This window comes from Amborella trichopoda, chromosome 4 (genome assembly GCF_054954075.1).
Source record: "Amborella trichopoda isolate Santa Cruz 75 chromosome 4, AtrichopodaSantaCruz75HAP2 v2.0, whole genome shotgun sequence".
In the NCBI taxonomy this organism is placed as follows: Eukaryota; Viridiplantae; Streptophyta; class Magnoliopsida; order Amborellales; family Amborellaceae; genus Amborella; species Amborella trichopoda.
Genome location: NC_142339.1, coordinates 40,505,367 through 40,532,614, shown reverse-complemented (window position 1 = coordinate 40,532,614; position 27,248 = coordinate 40,505,367). Strand labels below are relative to the sequence as shown.

The window sequence follows — 27,248 nt, the reverse complement described above, 5'->3', positions numbered from 1 at the left end:
CTAAATGCTCACAAATATGATATTTTGGTATATGTAGAAATAATGTTCTATCAAATATTAGATAAGTATATTAAAATGCTATTATTAATTACCTTTGTTCTTTGATTTATTATTATTTCTATCTATCTCTCCTTACATTTTAATTAAAAAATATTTATGAATTTATTTTTCTCTCTAAAGTATTTTTGTCCTTCTACTATCTCTCATTATATTTATATATACAATATACCTAAATACACTGCTATCACAATAAATAATACTATGGCGCATTTGTTTTGGGATTGTATATAATGAGACCATTTACCTTCGATATAGGGAGGTCACAATTATTTACAACCATCCGATGTGAAATCTGATGGCTTTGGGTGCGTCACAAAGTTCAAGAAAATTTCTTTTGAACTTTGAACTTGGTCAATAAAATAAATGCATCCACCAAATTTCACATCCAATGATCAAGATTAATTGTGACCATCTTATATTAAAAGTAAATAGTCTCATCATATAATTTCTTTTTTTTATGAAGGATTATCAATAAAGAGACCATTTATCTGTTGTACATAGAGGTAACGATCATTTTTGTCCCTTAAATTTCAAAATGGGTAGCTATAATAGTGTATTGAATAGATACAAAGTTCCAAAAAAAACAATTATTGGATTTCCTGACTCATTTCAAGCCATTTAATTTAACATCTTATAAGTAAGAATGAGTGTGACCTCCGTCTACAAAAAATGATATGTTATACGAACAATCCCTTTTTATAAGGGTGCAATTTGTATAGAGGCTAGGTTCTAAACAATCAAATTAGAGCCTATCTCCAAATAGTATCGAAAAATGTGGTTTCAATATTGGAAATCTTTGTGATAGCCTTAAAAATATATTTTCATCTTTATTTATGAATTTTAAAGATTTAAAAATAGTGTAGATCGACAGATCTATGAAATCTTGAAAATTGACGATCCAAAAATATGTTACAAAATACACTATTTCCAAAACTTGAAATCTATTTTTTTTTTTTATGTTCATACATCTTGATGTCGAGATGATCAATTTGATGATATTTGAGCATAAAAACAACATTTAGTGAAATTTTGTAGTAGGCTCAAATTCGATTGTTTAGAGCCTCGGCTCTATATAAACTTTTTGCCCTTTTTATAATTGTGCAAACTAACAAAATAAGGCATGTTTAACGTGAGACAACGTTATCCGTACCAGGGCCAATACAGTGTTGGGCGCCAAATCATATATACAAAATAGTCACGCGGACCACCTATCAATGCCCTTGATTAGCTGAACTGTATGGAGGGATCCAATCATCCAAGTATCTTCCCCGCACGCCATCCAAAATTTGGAACCAAACTGCTTTCCCAAGCTCTCTCTTTTTCCTTTTTGCTCTCTGGCCGCTGTTCTTCTCTGAACCCTTTTCTCTCTCTAAAAAACCATACTCTTCCCTTCCAGTCGCGTCCTCTCTCTCTCTCTCTAGGTCCTAGTCTTCGAATCTCTCTAGGTCTTAGCCTCATTTACTCCCATTGATGATAATCTCTGTCTCGTCGCCATTCGCCTTCTCCATCTCCGTGGCATGCCTGTCTCCTTGAAGGCCCGGATACCACATACGTAGACCCCATTCTCTGAGCCATGACCAAACCCCCTCAGATAAACAAGCCATGTTCCCTTGGAAGTTCTCCCTACCCGTTGGGTCGATGTTCTCTGAATTATCAGCAAAAAGCATCTTCAAATACTGGTTAAAGAAATACCTCCGAGATTTCATCAATGGCGACATTGATCTCGCCCAGCTCGATTTGCAGCTCAGCGGTGGTACCCTCAGGCTCGATGATGTTTCCCTCAATGTCGATTATCTCAATAAACGGGTATGTTCTCTTCTCGTTTGATTTCTATGTGTTTATTGTTGGAGTTTTAAGCTTCTATTGTGTTGGTTCTAGGGTTCTGAAGGTTGTGGTGCACTTGCTTTGAGGTACCCAAATTGTGAATATGTCTAGGGCTTTTGTTTATGATTTGGTGTACAGTTTGGTGCCTTTTTCTACCTGGGGTTTTTGTTTTCATCTAGGGGCTTCGTTGGACTGGTATCTGAATTAATTGCATAGTTGTGTGTATTTCCCATAAGATAGGAGCTGGTAGTAGTAGTAGAACTCATGTAATTTGCGGTCTGACTCGATGCAACAATATGTAGGCTATTATTGGACATCATTCCACAAAATTGCGGAAATAAATTTAACAATATTTAGTGTAAAAGGGTTTCATTGATGAGGAGTGAAGAGATGTTCTATCAAAGTTCGGGTCATTGTTTTATCTTTAAATGACCTAGTTATCTGGTTCAGGGCTTGATGTTAGATTCATAGTTCAATTTTCTGGCAAGGGAAGCTTTTGCAGGTGTTGGTGAGAAAAATAATCATTTTGGTGCGGACTGAAACCTGTAGAAAGTTTGTGAGATCGGTACTGAAAGGATGGCTCCATCTTGTTCTCTTTCTTATAGCTTGTGCTGGGCAAAGTAGGTTATCTCTTGGTGATGGGTGATGTAATACTTGTATTTGCAGTGCTTTCTGACTTTTATCAAGGCATGTGGAGGAGTAAAGGACAGTATTAGAATCACATGAATGAGAACTGTATTGGATGATTTGGTTGTTTGATTGATATATATTATACTAGGCATGCATATATTGTGAGTGCTACTTAGATGGTGAACTATCCAAGGTATCATGAGTGATTGAGATATGCAGATGGTTGGCTTTCATTTTATTGGAGAGGATATGCTGTTAGCTCTAGATCAGTATCCTGCATGTTGGCTTTGTATTGTTAAAACTTGTTGATCTCTTAACAAAGGGGATGATGAGAGCTCATATTCTAGTGGTGAATATTGTTTTCAGACACGGCGTAGTCCACTTGGGCTCGGCCTGCAGAGGCAATACGTGTGAGTACCCATGTATATGTATGCCTCAGTACATGGGTTTTGCATAACAAAAGGGGTGGACCACCCCCCTTATTTCATCTCTCTTTCTCTCTCGCTCTATAAAATGGGGGCACCACCCCCTTTCATCTCTTTTTATCTGTTTAACATTAGCTCTATCTCTCTCCACTCATGGCTAGGGCAGGTTCTCTCTCTGTCTCTCTTTCAAAGGAGGTTGGATTTCTGGCCCCCTTCTTTTAGCTCCTCTCTCTATCTCCCCTCCTCCCTCTCTTTCTTCCTCTCACGCTTGCGCTCTCCCTCCCCCTCTCTCTCTTTCTCCCTCTCTCTCCCTCTGTCTCTTTCCCCCTCTCTCCCTCGCTTTCTAAAGGGGGACGAAATCTACCCAATTTTTCATCTCTCTCTCTCTCTCTCTTTCTTGAAAAGGGGGGAGATCCGCCCTTGTTCCCATTCGTCTCCTCCAAGAGAGAGAGAGAGAGAGAGAGAGAGAGAGAGAGAGAGAGAGAGATGTGGCCAAAGACCCCTCTCCATTTGTCCACGTGCTCGGAGTCCTCTCTCTTGGGCATGTGGGCTAAGCGCCCACCACTATCTTTCTTTATTTTATTTTATTTTTCTGTTTTTAAAATGCTTAGTACTTGGGTGATTCCACTTGGACTCGCCCGGGTAACGTGGCAGAGGCTAGGGCCGAGCCTTGGTTTGAGCTGAGTTCTAAAACACTGGTATCAAACTATAACCCTTTGTTCTTGCAATACTAGTTTAAGTTTAGGAGACGGAATGATGAGATATAACAGTTTATATGTTTCATTGAATGCATTTGATACTACTTTCAAGCAAGCTCCTTGGTGCATCACCCTCTCCCTCTTCAAAATTGTATCCACGTGAGCTATATTAACCTTGTTGTGCTCATGTTCGGTTTAAAGATTGCATTATTCATTTTCTTATGCATCATCATCATCATCATCATCCAAGCCTTATTCCAATGATTTGGGGTCGACTGCATGAATCATGTTCTTCCGTTCTTTTGTATCAAGGGCCATACCCTCAGTAAGATCAAAAGTCATCATTTCTTTTCTTATTATTTCTATTTGCTTCCCCTTGCCCATTTAGAGCATTCTACTTGAACCAACTCACGTCTCTTAACCGGTGTTGTAATAAGTCTATGCTGTACATGTTCAGCCCACTAAAGTATATTTTCCCTCTTCTTATCGCCTCCTGAAGCCGCAATTAAGTTCCCTCATATATATTCATTATGAATTTTATCCTTTTTTGTCTTGTCACTCATCCATATCAAAATCATCATCTTAGCTACGCTCGTCTTATGGGATGTGTTGTTTCTTGCTATAAAGCATAGTTAGTCTTATAACCGTTCTAGAAAACTTCTCCTTCAATCTCAATGGTTTGCGGTGATCACATAAAACTCTGGATGCATGTCTCCACTTTGCATACCCAGCTCTAGTTCTATGTGCGACATCTTTCTCAATCTCTCGATTCTCCTAGATTATCGACTCTAGATATCAAAAGCAATATCTTTTAGGTAAACTTGTATTCTACATATTCCGTCTTAGTCCGAATTATTTAAAATCTTTAGATTCTAAAGTATCCCTCTAATGTTCTAATTTTGTATTTGATGTTGCCTCTAGTCTCATCGATCAAAACTATATCATCCGTGAACAACATATATCACAATACCTCATCTTGTAGGTACTTGGTTAACTCGTCCATAACCAAAACAAAGAGATATGGGCTCATCACTGACCAGGCCCATTGTCATTGAGAACTCACCTGTCTTTCCACCAGTTGTCTGCACACTAGTTAGTGCTCCCTCGTACATATCTTTCACTGTATCTATATATCCTCTAGTGACTCTTTTTTTTTCCAACATCCACCAAATTAAATCTCTAGGTACCCCTATCGTATGCTTTCTCTAAATCAATATGCTTTCCCTGCGCCTTAAACTTCTCAATCAATTGTCCAAGTACGAAAATGACTTCGTTAGTTGACACCTTCTTGGTATAAAACCAAACTGATTTTCGGATACACTTGTTTTATACCTTAGCCGTTCAACCACTCTTTCTCACGGCTTCAAAGTGTGGCTCATTAGTGTAATCCCTCGATAGTTGGTGCAATTTTCTATGTCTCCTTTGTTCTTATAAATATGCACCACAATACTTTTTCTCCATTTGTCTGACATTTCTTTGTTCTCAACACCTTGTTGAACAATTTGGTAAGCCAACATATGTCAATCTCCCCTTTGCACTTCCAAACATCTATCAGGATGCCATTTGGTCCTAAAGCCTTTCCTTTCTTCATCGTTCTCAAAGCTTCTTTCACTTTTAATATCCTAATCTTATGAATTTAGCTATGCCCTCCATCCTCATTTATGTCAAAGGTTTCTCCTAATGTTGTGTTCCCCTAGTGTTCGTCATTTAAGAATTTTTGAAAATAAATTTTCCAGCTTTTGTTGACCTTGTCATCTTTCACCAGGATCCGCTGATCCCCACTCTTAATGCATCTAATGTGGTATAGATCCCTACACTTCCTCTCTTTCATTTTTGCTAGTTTGAAAACATCATATGTTTTAAGTTTAACCTTACTATTTTCTTAGTGTTTTTTTTTGAATTTTTATATTCTTCTAAGTCTTGATCATTTCTATTAAATTACCAAGCGTTATAACATGATCGGTTTTTTCTAATAGCGTTCTAAACCTCCTCACTCCACTACCAGATTTCTTTGTTGAAAATTCTTTTCCCTCTAATTTCTCCTAAAGCTTCTATTGCCACTTTCTTAATACAATCAACCATCTAATTCCACATAGCATTAACTTCGTGCTTAAATTTTGATTTTTCTTATTCTACTAATGTATCCCTAAATAAGTCTATGTTCTCCTTTTAGTTCTTGGACACCTATTAGGTTCACTCTTTCTTTTCCATCTCTTTAGACAAACATTCATAACCACGAGCCTATGTTGCATAGTCAACCTTTCTCTTGGGATAGCATGACAGTCTTTACAAGATAGTCGATCTACCTTCTTGATCAGAAAGAAGGCTATGTGGCTTTTATTTGATCCACTTTTATATGCTATTAAATGTTCATCCTGCTTTTTGAATCCATATTCCTCTTCACCAGGGCCTCTTTCCTCCTCCCTTTTCTGCTCACTAGTAGGGGTCCGGACCCCAACAAATGGGGAGGGAGCCGATTGAACATCTTAGCCATTGGCGGGAATGTCACCTGCATCTGATCCCCAGTTCTTGTTCACCCAGTTCAGGTGCAACTGTTTTCTTGCTTGTCTTCGCTGGCTCGAAAGCCTATATGCAGGCTAGCGCACTACGTTTTCTTTGCAGCTAGCGCGCACTATGTTTTCTTTGCAGCTAGCGCGCACTATGTTTTCTTTGCAGCTAGTGTGCCCTGTAGGTTGCTCCCTTGCTTCCCTCCTACTTACTAATAATAATCTTTTGGGTACCTCCTCTTCCTTGACTTGCTCCGTTACCGTAGGAAGATTCATTAGCTTTATTATTTAGATGAGTATTGTCTCAAACATCAAGCACCGCAATTCGTAGATGCAAGAAACCACGAGTTAATGAAACATCGATTCCACCCCACCCTCATAGAATCTCGATCTCCTTTTCTTTGGAATCGTAATACTATAAATCAAATACTAAAGTTGTAAGTGCACAAATTTGTGACTTTTGGATTGGTTCAAATATTTATGGTTTTTTGGATTTGAGTTATTTCAAAACTAGATTGGAGACAATTATCTCCCATAGTTCACATTTTAGTTATTTGGAAATTGGATTGGAGATGATTGTCTCCCAAGCCAGCCTTCACTTAGACCTGCACCTAGAGTGTCTCCATCATCTTTTGTTGTCACACAAAAGCTCCCCTCAGTGCCTAGGCTTTCACCCAACCACTCAATTGCATTCTCCTTATCCTTTGAAGCGATGAGATCCCTCTTTTGGTGGTTGAACTTCTCCTTAAGCTCCGATTCTCTCTAACAAATACCAAATCATTGATCTTCCTCTGTAGTTTCCCAAGATTGCCATTCTGATTTGGATCCTCGATTTTGCGATTCCAACAAGGAATCTTCACAGAACCCGTTTATGTGAAGTCGGGAATCTCAATTTCTTATTTTAGGGATTTCAATTCCAACACATGAAGAATCTCGCTTCCATAATTTATTCATTCTCGATTTCGTATTTGTTGAATCTCGATTTTTCACTTGTTGATTCTGGATTTCATATGCAATGATACTTGATTCTGTTGTTTTCGAATCTAGATTCCTGAGCATCAAGCACAACGGTTCGTAGATTTAAGAAACTGCGAGTTAATGACACATTGAATCTCACTTCCACCCTCATAAAATCTCGATCTCAATTCCAACACTTAAAGAATCTCGATCTCAATTCCAACACTTAAATAATCTCGCTTCCATTATTTGTTGATTCTTGATTCCGAATTTGTTGAATTCACGATTTCGCATTTGTCGGATTCTCGATTTCGCATTTGTTGAATCTCGATTTTTCACTTGTTGAATCTGGATTCCATATGTGATGATACTTGATTAAGTTGTTTTCAAATCCAGATTCCTAAGCATCAAGCACAATGGTTCGTAAATGTAAAAAACTACGAGTTAATGAAACATTGAATTTCGCTTCTACCCTCATAGAATCTCGATCTCTTTATTTTTGGAATCGTATTACCTCAAAATCAAATGCTAAAATTTGAGATGCACAAATCTGTGACTTTTGGATTTGCGTTATTTTGAAACCGAATTGTAGACGATTGTCTCCAACAGTGCAAATATTTATTCTCTCATAGTTCACATTTGAGTTATTTGGAAATTGGATTAGAGACGATTGTTCCCAATCCTGCCTTCACTTAGACCCGTCCCTTGCGTGTCTCCATCATCTTCTTCAGTCACACAGAAGCTCCTCGTTAAAGGGAAGAAATTATAGCCTCCACTCGGGGGGGAGGGAGGGCTCCCCTTCTCACTTTGGGCAATATTCCATTAGTGTTTAATGGAAGTTGTGTACCGAAGGCATTGTATCTATTATTTTTTCATTGTACGCAATATGTAATCTTCAGCTATCATTTAATGTCAAAATCTCTATATCTCTATCCATGTATGTCATTTTTTAGTTCATGCGATATGTAATCTCGTACTAACTTTTAAATCTGTCACTATTTATCCATGACAGTGTTTCAAAAAGCGCTAGGTGGCCGTGGCCGTGGCCGGGGCCGGGGGGGGGAGCGTTCAGGCAGCCCAGAACCTGAGAGGCGATCTTATGGAAATCACCAAAAACTAGTTTTTTGGGGTTTTTCTCTCTCTAAAATAGGCTCAAATGTGATTTAGGTTTCAAATGAACCTAAAACTCACAATTTTGACCCTTTAGTATTAAAAAATGACAAAAAATGCGCTCAGCGAGGGGCATTTCTGCCCTCGAGCGGGGAGCTGTCCTTGAGTGGCTGCCTAGGGCTTGGCGGGTTCCCAGGCGCCCAGAGATATCCCGCCTAATTTGGCCTCCAAGGCCTGGGCTATGCGCCCAGGCCTTGTGGACCACCTAGGTGGCCACCCATGCGCTGGGCGATCCGCTTTTTAAATCACTGATCCATGTGTTTGCTTGATACTTGATTATAAGGGTGTTACAAATGTCGATTTCTAGATGGGTCATAACTTGAATCTAAATTGCTATGAATTTCGATTCCAATCGGGGATTCCAAACTGTTATGAATCTCAATTCGAAATGCCTAGGAATCTCGATTACAAAGATATTGGAATCTCAATTCCATAAATTAGGAATCGTAACTCTATATTGGTCTATTCAAATTGGTCAGAAACTTGCTTCCATAGAGCTGTGAATCTTGATTACATCTATGTAGAGATCTCGATTCCATTTTGATTGAATTTAGATATTTATAAAGTAGGAATCGCATTTCCAACGATCCTCTTGTATGGATGTCGATTCTAAGAACAAGAATCTTCTAGCCGGCCGTGCTTCCAATTCTTCAAACTATTCGGATTCGGTATCGTTTCTGACAACTATCCTTCGCGGTTGAAGTCTATTTCTTGTCTTTGTTTGCACCTATGAGAAAAAATGCATGAGTACTACTACTATACTATTGCATCTACTTGAGCAATCTAGATTGGTACTAATGTACTTTAGGTCTATACTCTATACCTTCCATAATAGGAAAATGAACTTGTAAACAACTAAACAAAAAAAGAACTTCTAAACAAAAAAAGGACTAAAAATACCATATCAAACGGACTCCGATTCCGCTTACAACCAAAAGAGGTAGCTGTTAAATTTAAAACTCGAGTAGCCGCCTTGTAGAGGTTTGGAACACTACTCCCATACTGGCTCCACCATAAGGCTGCAATTTGAAATTATCATGAAGAATTTTAGCGAATTTAAAATACAATATTTTCAAATAAAAGATGTTACTCGGTTATGATTTGGTCCTTTGTCTTTTTTTTTTTTGGGGCTAAGTATTTGTTCCTTTCTCTTGCCACCATTTCTTTCTCTAAGGACTCAAAACATACTTATATAGAATGAGCTTAACATATATTTTATCTTGTATTTACGCATCAGCAACTAGTCTCTCAAGGCACTCATTAAATCTATCCATGATTGTATCTTTTCCCTAAATATCTAGGTCAGCATAAAAGAAATTTGGGTTCAAATAGTGCTCACCTGCATGCAATGGTCTATGAAGCAGCCTATCCCACTTCTCACCAACAATTTCCCAAATTGGGCCATATTTGGCCTCATCATTGCCAAATTCTCTACTATCTCCTGCTTACCTCCTTCTAGTGCATCATGTATAAGCCCATAGAGGGCTTGTTAGCATCAGCCAAGTACAAGACCTTACCAAGGGTAGAAATACTGTTAGAGAGTGTTTTACCGCACGCCAATAAACTTTAGAAAGAATAATTTTCCTTTAGGATCTGTAGACCACCTAAGCCTATTCTAATCTTCTAAAGTGAACATAGAGCTCAATGGTTCCTCCTACCATAACTGCTCTTAAGACTCAGTTGAGCTGTAGCAAATCTGGTGACCTCGGGCCTCCGAAGCCCCTTCTTTTTTGTGAACTTATGCATTAGGCTAAGGGTAATGGTGTGGTTATATATGAAGTCGTGACCTCCTTAGCTTTCGAAAGTGTCCCTTTAATACTAAACAAGTCACCAATGGCCTCAAGCATAAGGGTTATGCAATTTGCATCACAAGGTGTCCAAAATATACGAGGTCTCTTATAGTGAAGCAAATGAGTTGCAGGTTAAATTAAGAGAAGCAGTTTATGTGATCATTTGAATTACATGCTCCTCCCCGACCTCCTCAATGCTCTTATCGATAAAAGGGAATATATTATGTGCATCATGAACTTCTTCAGAGTATCAATGGATCTCAAACAATATTGTACTCAAGGGACAATTCACCAATAGGTCATGATATTTCTTCTTCTCCTATCACTCCATGTATCAATCATTATGGAAACCTCAAATTGAGCCTACCCCATCCTTATGGGACTTTAGGTACTCCTTGGTGTGTTATACCTCTTACTTCAATAGTGGCTTTAAAAGCTCATAAGAGGTTGGGCGTTTTAAACTTGGCTAATTGCTTCCAACATTGTATGGAATTACCTAGCAACATATTAAATTACGTAACATTGATCTTCCTTTTTATATCTATTTTCTAGTGTCGCTTCTTCCCTTGCCTTTCCGGTTCTCAAATGTAGTCTTGGGGTTAGGCATAAAAAAAAAAATCAAATTGGCCCTTTCATTTGAGGCCTTTTAAACCCAAAAGACCTCTTAGAACTATGAGATACCGCGACCTGGCCGACCTCCTCTTCCCCTTTATCGTCCCCATCAGTGTTGTCGTCATCAAAAATATTAACCCCCGTCCTCAATTCTGCCATATCCTTCTCGTTTGTTAATCCTCTATTTTTTTTGGCTTCTATGTAGTCGAGAGTTTCTTTCTTTATAAGATCAGGAACTTTTTTACATGGAGCAACATCCCCTCTAATACTGGCAAGATGTTTCTTGAATTTATTTATCTTGGCATTCAAAACATGTCCACAAGCATTGCACGTTATTTTGTTTGCCATTTTTATTTGGGCTAACACAATACTTCCATCCTGGATTCCCACTCCTATTAGATGCCGAGTAACACATCTCAAATTCAAAAAAAGAAATCTCAAATATTGATTGGAAATTAACCTCTTTCCCCGATTTTTTTTCTTCAATGTTTTTGATAGCTTTCGAGCTAGAACTCATCGTAAAAGTTGTCAAATGCCTTCACTAGCACCCTAAAAAATTCCAACAATAAAGGGTAAGCTTTGGGATACTTCTTTAAACCTCAATCTTTTTTTGATTCATAGAAATCTCAAAGTCAATCAATTTTGGGGGCTTAGAGTGGAATTGTTTTTCATTTTGGACGTTTAGAAAACCCCCAATACTCATCTATGTAAATTTTGTGGTTCAAAATGACCCAATTTGCCCCTAGGGGCTCTTCTATTGCCATAAAGGGAGCGGGCCCTCGGTGCTCGCCCAGGATTGGGCACTGGGCGCTCGCCTGGGCCACTTGGGTTTGAAAGGTGGATTATGTGATCGGGCAAGTCAATACCAATTAGTTTTTTCTACTTTTTCGTATTGTATTGCCATCCGAATCACTCACAAGTGTCTGTGTACAATATGAACCAAATAAAATTGCTAAGAACACTCACTGGCTTGGCATAAAAATAAAAATACATTGAAGAAACAAATCTGGAAATAACGATGTAATGGAATCAAAAGAACATAAACTAAGAGAATACCTTCTACCTTTCCTCAGGTTAACCCCAAGGACTTAAGACACCCCACATCGGGTCTCCTTCAACAATGACACACGGGATCTAGTTCCAAGAATTTCCCTCACAAATTTGGGAAGCCTAGGCAAAAACCAGCAAAGGTGAGGGTTTTGCCATCTTTGTGAGGCTTAATCTTGACTTTTGATCTTGAAAACCTGTGGGGTGAAGGGATTTTATCCATTCATCTCTTAGATCAGCCATCATGATTAAACGGATGAGGTGGAATCATTATTCCTCAATTTCCATAACTCCTTTCCCATCAACTATTGTATAGAGAAAATAATAAATCAATCACAATTAATTTCTTACACTTTCCTATTTTGAAATCATTCACAGTTAATTTCTTACACCTTCCTATTTTGAAATCAATCACAATTAATTTCTTACATGTTCCTATTTTGAAATCAGTCAAAATCTCTACACAAAAGGTTTCCTAAAATATCAAGTCAACATAGGGCATAGTTGCCATCTTTCAATTTAGGAAAGTTTAGAGGAGGTGGGGCGCACCACACATAGGGTGGCCATGTGGGTCCCACGCCCCATAATATGGTGGGCCCACTGTACCCCAATGGGCCCCCAAATATTTTAAACATAATTTCAGATAATAAATAATTTTTTATAAAACCTCTAAATATTTTATTTTTCTCTCTGATTAAATAAATTCAAAAAATTGATTTTTCCTTAAGTAAAAATTATTTCTCACTAATATAAAATACCTAGCGAAGTCTAAAAATTTATTTTAATTATTTGAAAAATAATTAAAATATATTTAAATATATCTAAGAAGATTTGTTGGTAATTGGATCCATAGAGTTAGGATTATGATAAATATATTGAGGATTCCATCCTCTCTAGAGATCGTATCTCACTGCACCTTCTCAAACTGACCCAACAGTTCTCATGACCTACAACCTTTCGTAAGGGTTCATGATTGGACTATCAAAGTCTACCAATAAAGTGAAGGAGATATGATTCTACACTATGGATCATAGGTCCCTCCCTGAGGACAAGTGGAGGCCCTAGTTCAGTAGTATGCCCATGGGTCCTTCCAACACAGTCCAGTGTTGCAGGGAGTCATCTCTTCTGCACATGTACATGTCACACATCTTTATCCAAAAGGTCTGCTTCCTGGACGGCTATTTAGTGTACCTGTGTGATGGTAATGATGACTATTTAGGCCCTTGTCCACGCAGGCCATCCATCACACATAGGGGTCAAATCCATGGCTCCTGGTCAATTGTTCTAGGCACATTTCAGATCTCATCGAGGGAATATCGGTTGTGTTCACACATTGCCCAGGACTACGGGTATTTAGACATTACTTTGAGCCATAGCCAGTCAAAGCTCAGGTGCGTCCAGGTATCAGAAATGCCTCAAGTCCAATGTGGACCACACTTCCACTGGAGCTAACATTTCACTATATGTTTTTTAGTACATGCTCTCATAAGGCCTTTAAATGGCCACACAACCCCAATAGGGTTGCTTGTGGTTGCCTAGGTATTGGTGCCTAGGGAGAGCCGCCCATGCCTGGTCGCGCGCCCTAAGGTCCTTCCGGGGCCTAAGCAGGCGTCTAGGTGTTGGGCGGACTGTTTTTTTTGAACACTGATTTTTTCTCCTTTCCATGGTCTTCTATTTTCAAATATTATTTAGGGATGGCTGAATCAACTACGTTCTCCTTTCTATGTATCTATTGTTCTTGAGGTTGCATGGAACATGTAAACCCCTCAACCTAGGAGTCTTTATTATTTATTAGAAAAAAGGAAGTGTATTCAATTCTTTATATTCACTGACTAAGGAAATGAAAAATTCCTGATCTTGGGCTACATAAATCTTTAAGTCATGCAACCATTTTTTATGTGGAGACGCTCTTAGTGGAAACTCTGGTGGATAATGATACTTTAACGGTTGCTCTGCTATTTTGTGTATTTTGGTGAGAAGGATTTGATAATCAACCTTCTGTTTATGCACTTTTTGGCGTACAATTTATTCATGAATTCTTGTTGTATTCCTCAGCCTGATTTTATGGTAATGTAATTTCTTCTAGGAATATCTCTTAACTGCTCTTGTTCAAAATTTTGAAAGAAGAAATCTCATGTGTTATATTTTGGTTCCAGTTAGGTGGGACACCAGTCATAGTGAAAGAGGGGTCTATTAAGTCCATATCATTCAAAATTCGTTGGAAGACATTGAATATAGAGATTGAAGTGGAGGAACTTGAACTCGTTCTTGGTCCATTTCCTGGGGGCATTTTAGATGAAGCCTCACAAGATTGTTCATCAGATATTGGTGGGAAAACACCTGTTCCCAGTAAAGGTTCTGGTAAGCCTGACTGCAGGACGCCCAATGGCAATACCGGATCTGCTTACCGGGAAACTCTTAATGAAGTTATGGACTTTGCAAAGATGGTGCAAAGGTTGCTTTTGGGCCTCCATGTTAATGTCAAGAATTTGATTGTTGCATTTGAATCGAGCTTCGAAAAGGTTGGGATGATTTCACAGCATCAAAACATTTTAGTTCTTCGTGTATCAGAAATTGAAGATGGAATGTTTGTATCTGAAGATTTGATTACAGACTCTGATTCTAGACATGGCATCTCCTCACAACCAATTGAATTGGTTAAGTCTGTGAAGTTTCAAGGAGCAACACTGGAGCTCCTTCAAACGGGTGATGTCGAGAATCTCTCTGCTTATACTGCAAGCTCTTTTGAAAGCTTACCTTTCAGTAATCCACTTCCAATTCTTATTGGCGAAAATGGTGGATTTGGAGGAACACTAAAGTTAAGCATACCTTGGCAGAGTGGCTCATTGGATATTCCCAAACTTGATGCTGATTTATTTATGGATCCCATAGAGATCAAATTTCAGCCCAGTTCTTTAAAGTGTATCATAGCATTTTGGGAATCTTTCAATCTCATAAAAAAAGATGCAGGGTGCCATGTGACTTACAGGGCTGGCAATTCTGTTGGGTCGAAGTCCTCATCTGATCGTGATGCTTTCAATCAATGTTCTGGAGTGACAGCTGTGAATATATTCACACCAAGCAGTGAAAATTCTTCATCATGCATGCATTCGCAAATTTATCAAGACATGTCACTGTTACCTGGGACACATTTAATTGCTGACTGGGTTCAGCAAGGTTTCAAGACAAATCAGAGAGATGGAGCTGAGTCGGAAGCAGACCTTGGAGCAAGGTGTGCTTCTAAACTTCTGACTACTTTATGTTGTTTTCTATTGGAGTTTCTTGCAGTGGTAAGATTTAGACAAGGTTATTCTTAATGAGATCCTTCAAATAATTTGGACTCATTTTTTCATGTTTGTTTTTGTCAGAATTACACAAGGTTTCACTCTTCATGCTTGTATGGAGCTTGTTAGTGGAGTTATTAGTGCACAGCTTATGAATGCATGTTAAAAAAGCTAATATAGCAATATTGGTTTCTCTTATGCAGCATTGATCAATTTTTTGAATGTTATGATGCATTGAGAAGTTCCCAAGCAACTTTGAGTAGTAATGGCATATGGAATTTGACTTGTTCATTTTTTAGTGCTGTAACTGCTGCTTCAAGCCTTGCTTCTGGGTCAATCCATATTCCCTCCGGTAAGTGTGCGAATGACCATGGAATTTATTGTAAAATATATCTAGATAAATCCTATTGTGAAGTAATTGGCTGTGCAAAATGTCTCCATGCATTCCTGAATATTGAACTTGTTTCAAACCTAAGATATGGGACTCTGCAGCCAGTGGTGCTACACCTTTAGATTTTTGATACAGATGCATAAATTTGAAGCCCATGAATCTGACAGCCTTTTGAGTATTTTTCTTTTTCTAATTTTTAGTAGTATTATTATTTTATTGGAAGTCAGGGGTTTGCCCTCTACTGCTCAAGAAAATGAGCAATCTCACAAACTCTAAGATGAAACACAAATGCTCACAACATTTAAGTTCTACAGGGTGCAGACATAGATACTGGAATATCCAGTTTGAATTGGCGTTAAATCAATGTTATAAATATCTAAATATGATTTGTCCAGACACTTTTCGCTGCAGTTGCATAGAATTTTATTATTGTAGATTACGATGCCGTAGAGGGGTATTCATGTCATTCTTATTTTTTTTATCTACACATTATGTGTTCCCCCCCTTAGAATAATTGTTACAGAATGATACTAATCTTAATTGTTACTTGCATTTAGTTTGCAGTCTAGGTTGTCAAGATGACTAGCCATAATGGGGTCTGAGGACAACTAATCAGAACTCTAGAAGTGGTAGAACAATATTCTAGATAGAGGATTCTATATAGAGGACCCTGCACTGTGTTTGCATAAAAATATTGAAGAAAAATCTTATGAAATTCTTTAGCTAATTCCTGCTAAGAAATGGTCGAGTTTGCATTAAAATCTATTGAACTGTACAACCCTTGATAGCCTGGCACGAATGACCAGGAGAGGTCACACATATGAACTCCTTTACGCATGTTTGATGCCAATGGGACACAGGCCGATACCTGAGGTCCCTTTTTTGTTGTTGACGGCTGATTCTTTTTTATGCACCCGGTACCATGAAACAAGATACATAAAGTACACCAGAATGAAAGGTTGACATTGAACCGGGGTCGGGACATCAGTGATTAGGGGGCAGGTGCCTCAACATAACATCCTAGGCTCCATTCCCACTGTTAATATTTCAAAAAAGAAAAAATTAAAAACAATGGCATAAGTACCATAAACTTCTCTTCAAATTTCATTTGGGCTATATGAGAGATGAGCTTCATACAATGGCATGAAATGAATCCCAAGAAGGAAAATGATTTCTCGAATTCCTATATGACAAAACAATTCGAGGCATTTTTGACTTTTGCATCCTTTTCTTTTTTTTTTTTTTTTTTTTTCTGCTTCAACTGGAACTCCAGGCTTCTTTGTCCTCCTTGAGAAAATGTGCTAATCTTTAGAAGCTAATGCAAGTGCTGATAACATCATTAGGAAATTAGATGTTAAGATTGATACTCTGAGATAGAAAGATGGGCCCCATGTTGGGGTCCAAGTAATACTTATTTTCTAGTCAAGCATTATTGGCTTGTCAGCAACCTTTATTTGATGCACATTTAAATGATGTATGCATGAGCTGAACAATGTTAGGAATTCAATTGGGTGGCTTCAATGCATTGATCGCTTTATATTCTAGATGGCATTATTTTGAATCTCAGCATTGAAAACATGACATTTTAATGGAGCATCTCTGCTTGATAAGCTCGATGCTCCTGTTTTATAATGCACTCTTTTTGTAGCATTCTGCTCTTACTGGACAATATGTATCATTTTGGCATGCACAATGGCTTCCATCAAACTTATGATGGAAGGTTTCAAATTGCTTGCTTTTCCTTTATTTTGCGTTAATAATTTGTTTTTGAAATGTGTTTTTTGAGAATTTTGTTTTGAGTTAACATTTATTTCTTAGTGCAGAACAACCACAGATTGAGACCAGTATCAGGGCAAATCTCTCCAGTGTTTCCATTGTTATTTCTCTTCATGAGGAGCCACATTATAATAATACTGTGAGTGGGTTAGGAACTGCCCAAAACGTGCATTTTGCTAACTATAACGGATATTCAACAAATAGTGGTTTGCTGCCAAAGTTGGATGGGCTTGACTCCGGATCTCGGCATAGCTTTACTACTTCTGTAAATCCTGAGGAGCATTTGACCTTAAGCACACAGGATCCCTCTGGCAATCATGTACATCACATAGAAGTGAAGTTTATGGACATCATTGTTGGTTTCCAGGTAAAGTCATTTCCTTTCTAGCTTGCTTTTCAAGTATGGAAAGTATGTGATATTCCAACGGACTCTATGGAAAATCATAATCCATTGGCTTCATGTGCATCCAATTGAAATATGAATTATGAAGAGAGAATGGGATAACCACTGGGTTCATTCCCTGTTCTGGCGAGTCCCATACTCTCTTCTCCCCCACCCCCTGTGTCCATCATGTATTGGAGAAGGTAACCACAATGGTTTACATAGTCTGGTAGTTCATTTGATTGTAGTGTACTTTCTCTTAAGTATTTGTCCAGCCAATTGATTGTCAGAATGATCTCTGAATTCTCACATTTGAAGCAGATCTGCGATAAAAAAACAACATTTAAAGCAAGGATAAATCAATTCGAGGTCGATGGATATTTTAGTGGTGAGGACCAACTCAAGAGCAACAATCTTTCCATTCAATGCCTGCAAGCTATAGTTTATGATGCTCTACCTCCATTTCCTCTTTCCTTTAGTTTCCCTACTTCTGGAAAAGTTGTAACTGAGTCGAGTGTTGTTAAAGATGGAAAAACCAGTCCACAATCTAACAAAGGAAGCCCATTGGTGAAGGTAAACTTGTTAAGATCTGAAACTTCTCATACTTGCCAAGCCTCTGTCGACCTGGTACACAAAGTTGATGGATTGGGTACTTCCACGTCTTTTAGTTTGAAGCTCCCCCTCTTTATTGTATGGATGAACTTAGATATGGTAAATACGCTGATTGGTTTCTCTAAGCAAGTAGAAAGCTTCTTCAAAGTAAACACAGTTTCAATCTTAAAGCCTTCTAATGGGACACAGGATTCATTTAGCTGTGATGGGCAACCAAGAAGCAGGCATGGCGCATATACTGCGGTGGATTCTCCAAACGGAAGCTTAGATGGCAGGATTTTCCTTCCTTATGCGAGGATCATTTTAAATGTCCCTTCCCTTACATGTGGAGAGTTAGAACACTTTTCAATGACTGAGAATTTCCTTAGCATTGACTTTTCTCCATGTGCTAAAACGCATAAACCTGGAAATGTAAATCATAATCAGCATGGAAGTTCTTCCAATAGAATTCCGTATATGCCTTCAAGTTCCTTGCATTTGGATATGGACAAGTTGGATGCCTACCTAATTTCTTTTCCAAGAAATAATTTAAAGAACAGTGATAGGCCAATTTTAGTGTCTGGGAAAGTTTTTTCAGCTACCACAGATGATCAGTCTTGCATTTCTTTACTTTGGCGAGAGGGTCCTGGAACTGGGCCCTGGATTGCAAAGAGGGTATGGGAAAAGGCCAATTTAAGTGAATTGAGGCGCAGAAAGAAGATGAATGCAAAAGCTTATGAATTTACATCTGTGAAAACTGCAGGAGATGTGGAGGGGGTGGATTGCCAAGTACGACAAGAGATGATTCTTAGCTCTTCCTCTTTCCTTCACATGTGTCTTTCACACTTTCAGATTAACCTCTCTGGTTCTGAATATAAATTATTGGGTCATCTTCTCAAACTGGTAACCGACGTCTTTTCCAGTGAAAGGAACCTACCTGATGTTGCTGAACCGTACGGTATTTCCACAGAAAGGCATCCTTCTCCTGCCAATGCAAAGGTGTTTCAATCATCAGTGATTATTGAGTCCGCTGTTGTTGATGTCTCTGTTCACTTGGAAGAATTCATAGATATTAAAGATACTCTGAGGAGGGAGCTTCCTGGTTCATGGAATAACTTAAAATTGAGAGTTGAACAATTTGAACTGCTGTCCGTCTCAAACCTTGGAGGTACTCCTGATGATAACTTTCTTTGGATGAGTCATAATGAAGGCGAGCTTTGGGGTTCAATATGCGGGACAGATGATGAGGCCCCTGATGAAGATCTTATCTTGATTTCTTCTAGAAACTCTTCAGTGAGGCGTGGTGATGGAAAAGGTGCCAATGCATTGGCCTCTGGTTTTACTGGCCTCTCAGTCACCCATTTAAAATATTCAAAAATGTTGCAGAGTCTCACATCCATAACTTTTAGATGCGGTACAATCGTTGCTCCTGGTGGCCGTGTAGATTGGGTGCTTGCAATACTCTCGATTTTCAGTTCATCTACTGAACACAATGAATCAGATGGCTGCGATAGAATGCAGAAGGGCTCCCCTGAGGATACCACAGCTTATGGGTCATCTTTCTCTCTTGAATTGTCAGATGTTGCATTATGCTACAAACCATATTTGAGGAACTTGAATCATAAGTATGGGATTTCAATTTCCACAAGTGATGATCCTTTCAAATATGTTGAAGAATCTGGTGACCCAGTTGTGGCATGTGTATTAGCTGCAGCTTCCTTGATACTTTCTAATGAAACTAGACCTGGTTCGACTGCCGATGAATACAATATATGCATTCAAGATATAGGCCTCCTTCTCCATGAATTATCTTTGAATGAAAATGATGGTGTAGTTTCATATGATGTGGGTTATCTTCGCAGTAATGGCTTTGTGCAAGTTGCTGGTGAGACTCTAATCAAAGCAATAATAGAAGTTGACCGTGAAGATGGATCTTGGGTAGTAGAATGTTCAGATTGTCACATCAAACTTGGTACTTGCCATGATACCACTTCTGGTCTTATTCGCTTGGTCGCTCAACTTCAGCAGTTGTATGCACCTGATATCGAGGAGTCCATGGTTCATTTGCAAACTAGGTGGGATAGTGTGAAGAAATCTAATGGTGAGAATGCCATGGTTAATGACATAAACGGCACCTCTGAACCACCTGATGATGGAAGTGCAGGCTGTAGATCTAATCCAGTTGGCCTCTTAGATGGGATTCTAGAGGACGTCTTCCGATGTGGAGCAAACAGAAGTCCACCAAAGAATAGCAATGCTTTGAGTAAATCCCCATTTACATGCAGTGGTGTTGGTATTGGAGATTTACAATTAAACAAGTCAATGCCAGATTTTGCACTGGAAAATATTCATATATCTCAGCATAAAGCCTGCTTTCCACAGATCATAGAGGACTATTACTTGTCTGACTTGCTTCATGCGTCACAATCTTCCTCTGGCTCTCATATATTCATTGAAGAGAGTGTTACACCCATTAGTACAACTTCTGGAAATTTTGAAAATGAAAAATTTGGATGGTATGAGGACAGTTCATTGACAATTCGAGATAATCACCTTTCAAGAGCAAGTGATCACTTAAGTGGGAAACAAACGGCTGAAGCATTTAGTCTCAGTGGTCCTATTGAAGCTGCACAGCCTAGTGTTTGTCCCAAGCCCAAGGGTCGAAGCATTCTTAAAAACACTGCTGTTACTTGGGGAATACATGCAGGATCTGATTGGTCTCCAGGAATGGGGGGTCGGGACGTTACAATTTGTCTTCATCTTATGCTCTCTGGGCTGGACATAATATATGACGTGTTCCCTGATGGAGAGACATGCATGTCGAAGCTTTCAGTCTCCATCCAGGATTTTGATATTCATGATGTTAGCAAAAATGCTCCTTGGAAGAAGGTACAATAAGTTCTCTTTCTCCCCTTGTCAATTTTGATTAAAACTACTTGTTGGCTTCACTACTCTGGTATTGGAATTATGTATGCTGAACTGTTTATCATCTCTTTCTGGAGCTTCTCGGATATTATGATTCAAAAGCACATCCGAGGAAATCTTATGCAAAAGCATTTAAGTTGGAGCTAGAAGCTGTCAAGCCTGACCCAGCTACCCCACTTGAAGAGTACAGGTGAGTTCATAGTTGCCAGAATGTTGTAGTGCTCTCTCATCAGAGAAATCTTTGTCATGGGAGCCGAAAAGTCCCTTCAGATCTGGATGTGATGTAGTTGTTTTTCTTTAATGATTACTTATAAGCAAAGAAAACAGCTTATGAAACCATGAATTGAATATGTATTTTGTCAGTCTGCAAATAACATTTACTTAGGAAATCTTGACCTGATGATTTGCTTAGGAAATCTATTTTAATCCATTTAGCAAATGCAACTATCAGTTTCAAACTGATTGTTTGTGTTTTTTCAACTTCCTTCCTCCCCTCCCCCCCCCCCCCCCCTCCCATAACAAAAAAAAGAAAATCGAACAACTGATTCAAATGAGTTTGATACTGTAGTACATTTGATGGAGAATTACACAAAAGCATTAGCTCTCTAAGGATTTCCTGAAATCCAAGGAAGTATCAACTGAGACGTGTATAAAGATGTGCAAAATTGGAAGTTCTCAGCTTCCCTAGGAAGCACCATACGATGACTATAAGAAGGTCTAGAAATAGATCTTAGAATGTGTCATGCATGTTGAAGCAGGTCCCTGATTTGTCCATTGTAGCATTCTTCCTTGATCAATGGGCCTTGGTGAGATATTTTTTTCTTTTTGAATTGTGATGAGATATTTGATATTTTTAAAGTTGAGAAGCAATTCCACTATCATTGTGGTGGTGTTCTCTTTTTGGTGTGTCAGCAGCATTTCATGCATTTATTTGATCCTCTAATAGAGGTAATTCAGTGTCAGATTCAGGGTACATTGCGTAAAAATTATGGCATCTGTCATTATATGTAATGTGGAGTGTCTGGTTAACATATTTAGGTGGGGCCCATATAGGGTGAAGGGTGTTTATGTGGGGTAAGGCTTTTCCATTGTCAGAGCTTCTTCTTGTGAGTCTCATGGGAGTTCATCATATCAGGGGTTTATATGAGCATCTTGAGGGATGAATCATGATAAGACTATCTTTTTCTGGTAGGTAAGTGGTGGGAATCGAGCACCTGAGTTATTACTACCCACATGTTGCCAAAAAATAAAACAAATTAAACTTTATTCCATCCATGTGGTAAAACTCCATTATTTTTCATGCTGTAAAGAAATCCACATAATCATATGCCTTATGGGGATCCACTTTAAAAATATCCCCAGCCTCTGCTATATGGTTTGTAAACCTAACTACCCATGACCCCTGGTTGCCATCTCTTATTTGCCTATCCTTGATAAAACCATGTAATGAAGGACATAACCACTTTTCTCGAAAAAAAAAAAGGACAACCACTTTTCTAGTAGTTGTAATTGTTTAGCCTAGGATGCAAGAATGAATTTATAATTTTTATTGTCATTTTATGATGTTGCTCTATATTTCTTGAACATTTAATTTGCAGGACTAATTTTCTGATTTCCTAAGTGGACTGACATCCTTTTTCAGCTATTTTACTGATGAACTTTATTTACAGGTTGTATTTAATCATTTTGATTATCTTTTCCTTGTATTATCTTGCCTTTTCACTTTCCAAGATTATACTGTGGTGAATACTTGTATGTTTGTTTTATTCCTGTGCCTTTCTTAGGTTGATCATGTGTTTCTTGGCTTGGGATCTTATCAGTGGCTATATCCTATATGTTCCAGAATAGTAATCTTTTTTATTAAAAATTATATATTATTCTTTCTCATATAATAACATTACGTCTGCTCAGGCTACAATTGGCACTGCTGCCATTACGGTTGCATCTTGATCAAGTCCAACTTGATTTTCTCATAGAATTCTTTGCGAAGAAAGATTCTTCTGTCGAACAATCTCGAACCATTCCTAATGAACCTCTGGGACCCAACACGTATTCCATGAAGAATGGAAATTGGCAAAATATTATAGTAGAAGCATTACTTCCTTTCTTTCAGGTATTCACTTTGTTCTACATTATCAATGCCTTGTGAGGCTTATATATTAAAAAAAGAAAAAAGAAAAATTGCCTTGTGACGTTTACTCCATTTGTCAGCTTATGTTGAATTTATCCTTCTCTACTATTTTGATTTTTCAATTTTAGGGTAGATTTTTGTATGTTTCTGTCATTGTATAGGTGGAATGTGCATGCATTTATTCTCCAAAGTTGTTAAGTTTTGATCATTTTCTTTTACAATTTTTCTAGTCGTCCTTGTTTTCTTAGTACCTCTATTTTTTATATTGCCTTTTGTCTCAGTTTATCATCTCTAATTTCTGTTTCAGAAATGTGATATATGGCCAGTAGTCGTTCGTGTTGATTATGTACCCCGCCGTGTTGATTTGGTAGCGTTACGTGGAGGAAATTATGCAGAGCTTCTCAACTTAGTGTCGTGGAAAGTATGCTACCCATTCTTCATTTTCATGCTTAAGCTATTGTACTGTCCAGTTCTTGAAACCTTTAGTATTGTCAGAGGTGCTAGGCATTGTTTTTAAAAGCTATGAAATCTGATAGATGCACTTTGAGTACATGGCTATTAGAATGGGCTGGTTACACTAGCAAGTTATCACCTGCTTAATTTTCAGTTTGTGGTTCTTTCAGGTCTAACTGCCATACCTGTTGCACTTGTTGCAGGGTATTGATCTACAGCTGAAACATGTACATGCTGTTGGGCTTTATGGATGGGCCAGTGTTTGTGAAACTGTTTTTGGAGAGTGGCTGGAAGATATTTCACATAATCAGGTCTTACGTCTTCTTCATCTAATTCTGAGATTAGAAAAAAGAGTTTTATCGGTTCTAGAGTTTACAAACTACTGTTTGTTCAATTTCTTGCTAATGATGGAATTTTGTGGTCTAGGTTCATAAATTATTGAAAGGCCTTGCTCCTCTTCGATCCTTGGTCAAAGTGGGTTCTGGTGCTGCTAAATTGGTTTCTTTACCCATAAAAAATTACAAAAAGGATCACAGGTTACTAAAAGGCATGCAAAGAGGTACTAATAAGTAGCTTATTTTATATGCATGCTGGATGTGATGTGTTCTTTTGATATTTTATTTAGGTTCCTATGTGGTGTTTAAGATGTGGCTTATCCTTGGTGTAATAGTATTTGGTTCCATTCTTCACGAATCCTCTTAATCTAACTGAAACGGTTACTTATCTGAATATCAGTAACAGGTGTTCTCTCTTTCAGGTGCTATTGCATTCCTTCGAAGCATTTCCATGGAAGCCGTTGGGCTAGGGGTACACTTGGCAGCAGGAGCTCATGAAATTTTACTCCAAACAGAATATGTTCTAACAAGCATTCCACCTTCACTATCTTTGGCTCCTAAAGGCAGCACTGAAACCAATGTGAGAGCTAATCAGCCTAAAGATGCACAGGAGGGGATAAGACAGGTGCTTGCTTATGCCGATTTCTGTTAATTGCATTTTCTTTTGTGCTTGTCATGCTACTGCCTGATTTGAAAACTTGGATTCAGCTTGGGGCTTGGCGTGATCCTGATCCTGAGTTAGTTGACTCGTCATCATCATCAAACTTATTGGTGTAATTAATCAGATATATAAAAAAGGAACTTGTTTAGGACAAATCCAATTTTTAAAAATGAAGAGGAAGGGGGAAGGGGGAGGCGAGAAGAAGTATATAATCTCCGAATATTTGGCCGAATCTTCACGCTTAGCTATTTCCTGAGCTAATTCGAGTTAGGCAAGTCCTCATAGTTTCTATATGGTGTTGATACACCAGAAATCCAAACAAAATCTGCATGTCTTGAAAAATTTCTGTTCTCTTGGAGATACAGGCTCTATCCTGTTTAGTAACTTGCAGCAAACCAATGATTTACTCTTAATAGGAAATATAATTTATTGCTTCCAGGTACAAAATATTGTTTTGCCCTAGGTATTGATGAATCCTTTAGCATTTATGATTTCTCTCTTGAATGACACGTTTCATTAGAATTCTCTCTGAACTCTGTTTTGAATGATTCATGTTATTATATTTCCATTCCTCGATACCTTCTGCTTATATTCTTGTTATAGAAATTATGGAAAAGTTTTGCAATTTCCATGTTCCACTATATCACCTGTCCATCATATTTGATGCCTTTTCATCAACTTCCATCTTTTCACATGGTATATATACTTCCTCAATGAGAAAGTTGTGTAAAGCTTCCTCCCATCGCTTGATGCAATAGAGATGCGACTGTTGCTCTACTAATTATCTAACTGGATAAGAGCTGATTACGCAGCAGATAATCGGACTTATTACAACCTTCTGTAATCAGGCCCAAAATGCTTCAATATTCATAGTCATCATGGATGACGTGTCTTGTAGCTCGACCTAATGACACTCTTGTTTGCAGGCCTTCGAAAGCCTCACTCATGGCCTTGGCAGGACGGCTTCAGCCCTAGTTGGGACCCCATTAAAGGCTTATCAACGTGGGGCAGGTGCTGGAACTGCATTGGTGGGCGCGGTTCGAGCGGCTCCTTCAGCTATTGTGGCACCTGTATCAGCTGCTGCTTGTGCTGCACATTGCGCTCTCTTGGGGATGAGAAACAGGTGTGCCATCTTACATACTAGCATAAAGTTAACTATGACCATATGATCTTAGAAAAGCTATCTTCATATCCGTATCAATTGATAATTGTGATGGAGAAAGTTGTGCCACATGGGTCTTATGTTCTTGCGAGTGTGCTGTTTCTTTCGATCACTCTCCATTAGTTGATTGGACGGTGGTAATGCTTTGGTCTGTAGTTTTTTGATGGTCATAGGAATCATAGTTATCAAGACCGGATTGAACTGGACCCAAACCGATGCCCTGACCTGTTTGGTCCAAAGTATAAATCAGCCTTAGTAAAAAATCGGTCAAACTAGTGTTTGACCGGTTTTGGCCGATTTGACTAGCCGGAACCGGCCAAACAAAGTTGCTATGTCTTTTTTTAAGATATTATATTTTTTAAAATATTATTCAGATTTTTTTTTTATATATTTCAAAATCTTGTCAAACCAGTTGGACCGTTTTTTACTAGGCCTATCCCCTTGCCGGTCTAGTGACCGGTCTAATTTGATAACATTGATAGGAATCTGAACTCTAAATTCTGTACATAATAATGATGGGAAAGTTCACTTCGATAGAATGGACTGTGGAACATCTATTTGGAATGATCGATGGTGATGGAGTAGAGTGGGATCCACTGAAGAAGATAGCACCCCTATTGGGTTCCAAACTCCAATGTCCATTGGATTGTGGTGTACTCTTGTAATGTTATATGAGGCAAATCAAGTATGCCCTTTTTGACCATTAACTCTAGGGTTGTATTGTTTTGCAGCCTTGATCCAGAACTCAAGAAAGAATCCATAGAGAAGTACTCTGGAGTCCCTAGGCCTAGGGAATCAAGACAATGAGGTCTCTAAGAAATGCTATACTTTTTCATCTCTTCTGGACAACCCCTTTTTTTTTTTTTTTGCCCCGAATCTTTTACTTCTCTTGTTCTGTGATTTCTTCTCAATTATTTTCACTATTTCAGTGAGGATGATGATGTGGCCAAGTACCATTTGTGGATGTTCATTTCCTACAATGGAATCTAAATCTGTATAGTAAGTTTCTTTAAGTCAGTTCTTATGATTGTGGTTAACCATACTAGTTAGAGAATGTTCATAGAAAAGTAGCCTCATATCTTTACAGTGCATTATATTCTCTCTATCTTTACAGTGCATTATTGGCGATTCATGGAACTTACCACGTCCTGGTTTCTGGTTTGCGTTGTGAATTTCTTGGGTGCAGGTGTACAGCTGTTTGAGAGGAATTCTTTAGGTTGGGTGTCTCTGTACAGGCTTTTGTGTATAGAGCTATTGATATCAGCAGAGTGAGCATTGCAGCTAGCTTTGTTGTAGTTCTGTAAATTAAACTTATTCATTCTTCTGCTGGGGAATGCCCCTTTCACTTGCGCAAGGCCATTTGAAGGAAAAAAAAAACTGAAATGATTGCAACTGTAAAGTCTCTTCTCTATACCAGTAGTTTTTGTTTCTACAAAA

At 38.4% G+C, this 27,248-nt stretch overlaps 1 protein-coding gene across 4 annotated transcripts; it reads left to right on the top strand.

Moving 5' to 3' along the window:
* Positions 1-1,321: 1,321 nt before the first annotated feature.
* LOC18425094 (autophagy 2) lies at positions 1,322-27,248 on the top strand. 4 transcript variants are annotated; one of them, XR_016054487.1, is made up of 15 exons: positions 1,322-1,866; positions 13,877-14,952; positions 15,208-15,356; positions 17,219-17,538; positions 17,875-21,033; positions 21,147-21,259; positions 22,981-23,182; positions 23,508-23,621; positions 23,857-23,964; positions 24,080-24,212; positions 24,411-24,613; positions 25,576-25,772; positions 26,543-26,619; positions 26,741-26,810; positions 26,998-27,248. XR_016054487.1 is itself a non-coding variant. In XM_088865247.1 (13 exons), exons 1-13 carry the CDS (start codon positions 1,663-1,665, stop codon positions 27,011-27,013), a joined length of 5,994 nt encoding a protein of 1,997 aa, XP_088721373.1. In that variant the 5' UTR covers positions 1,322-1,662; the 3' UTR covers positions 27,014-27,248. The 4 variants fall into 4 exon arrangements, 1 of the variants encoding a protein (XP_088721373.1); XR_016054489.1 differs by having other exon boundaries at positions 1,349-1,866; positions 17,214-17,538; XR_016054488.1 differs by lacking the exon at positions 15,208-15,356 and having other exon boundaries at positions 17,214-17,538.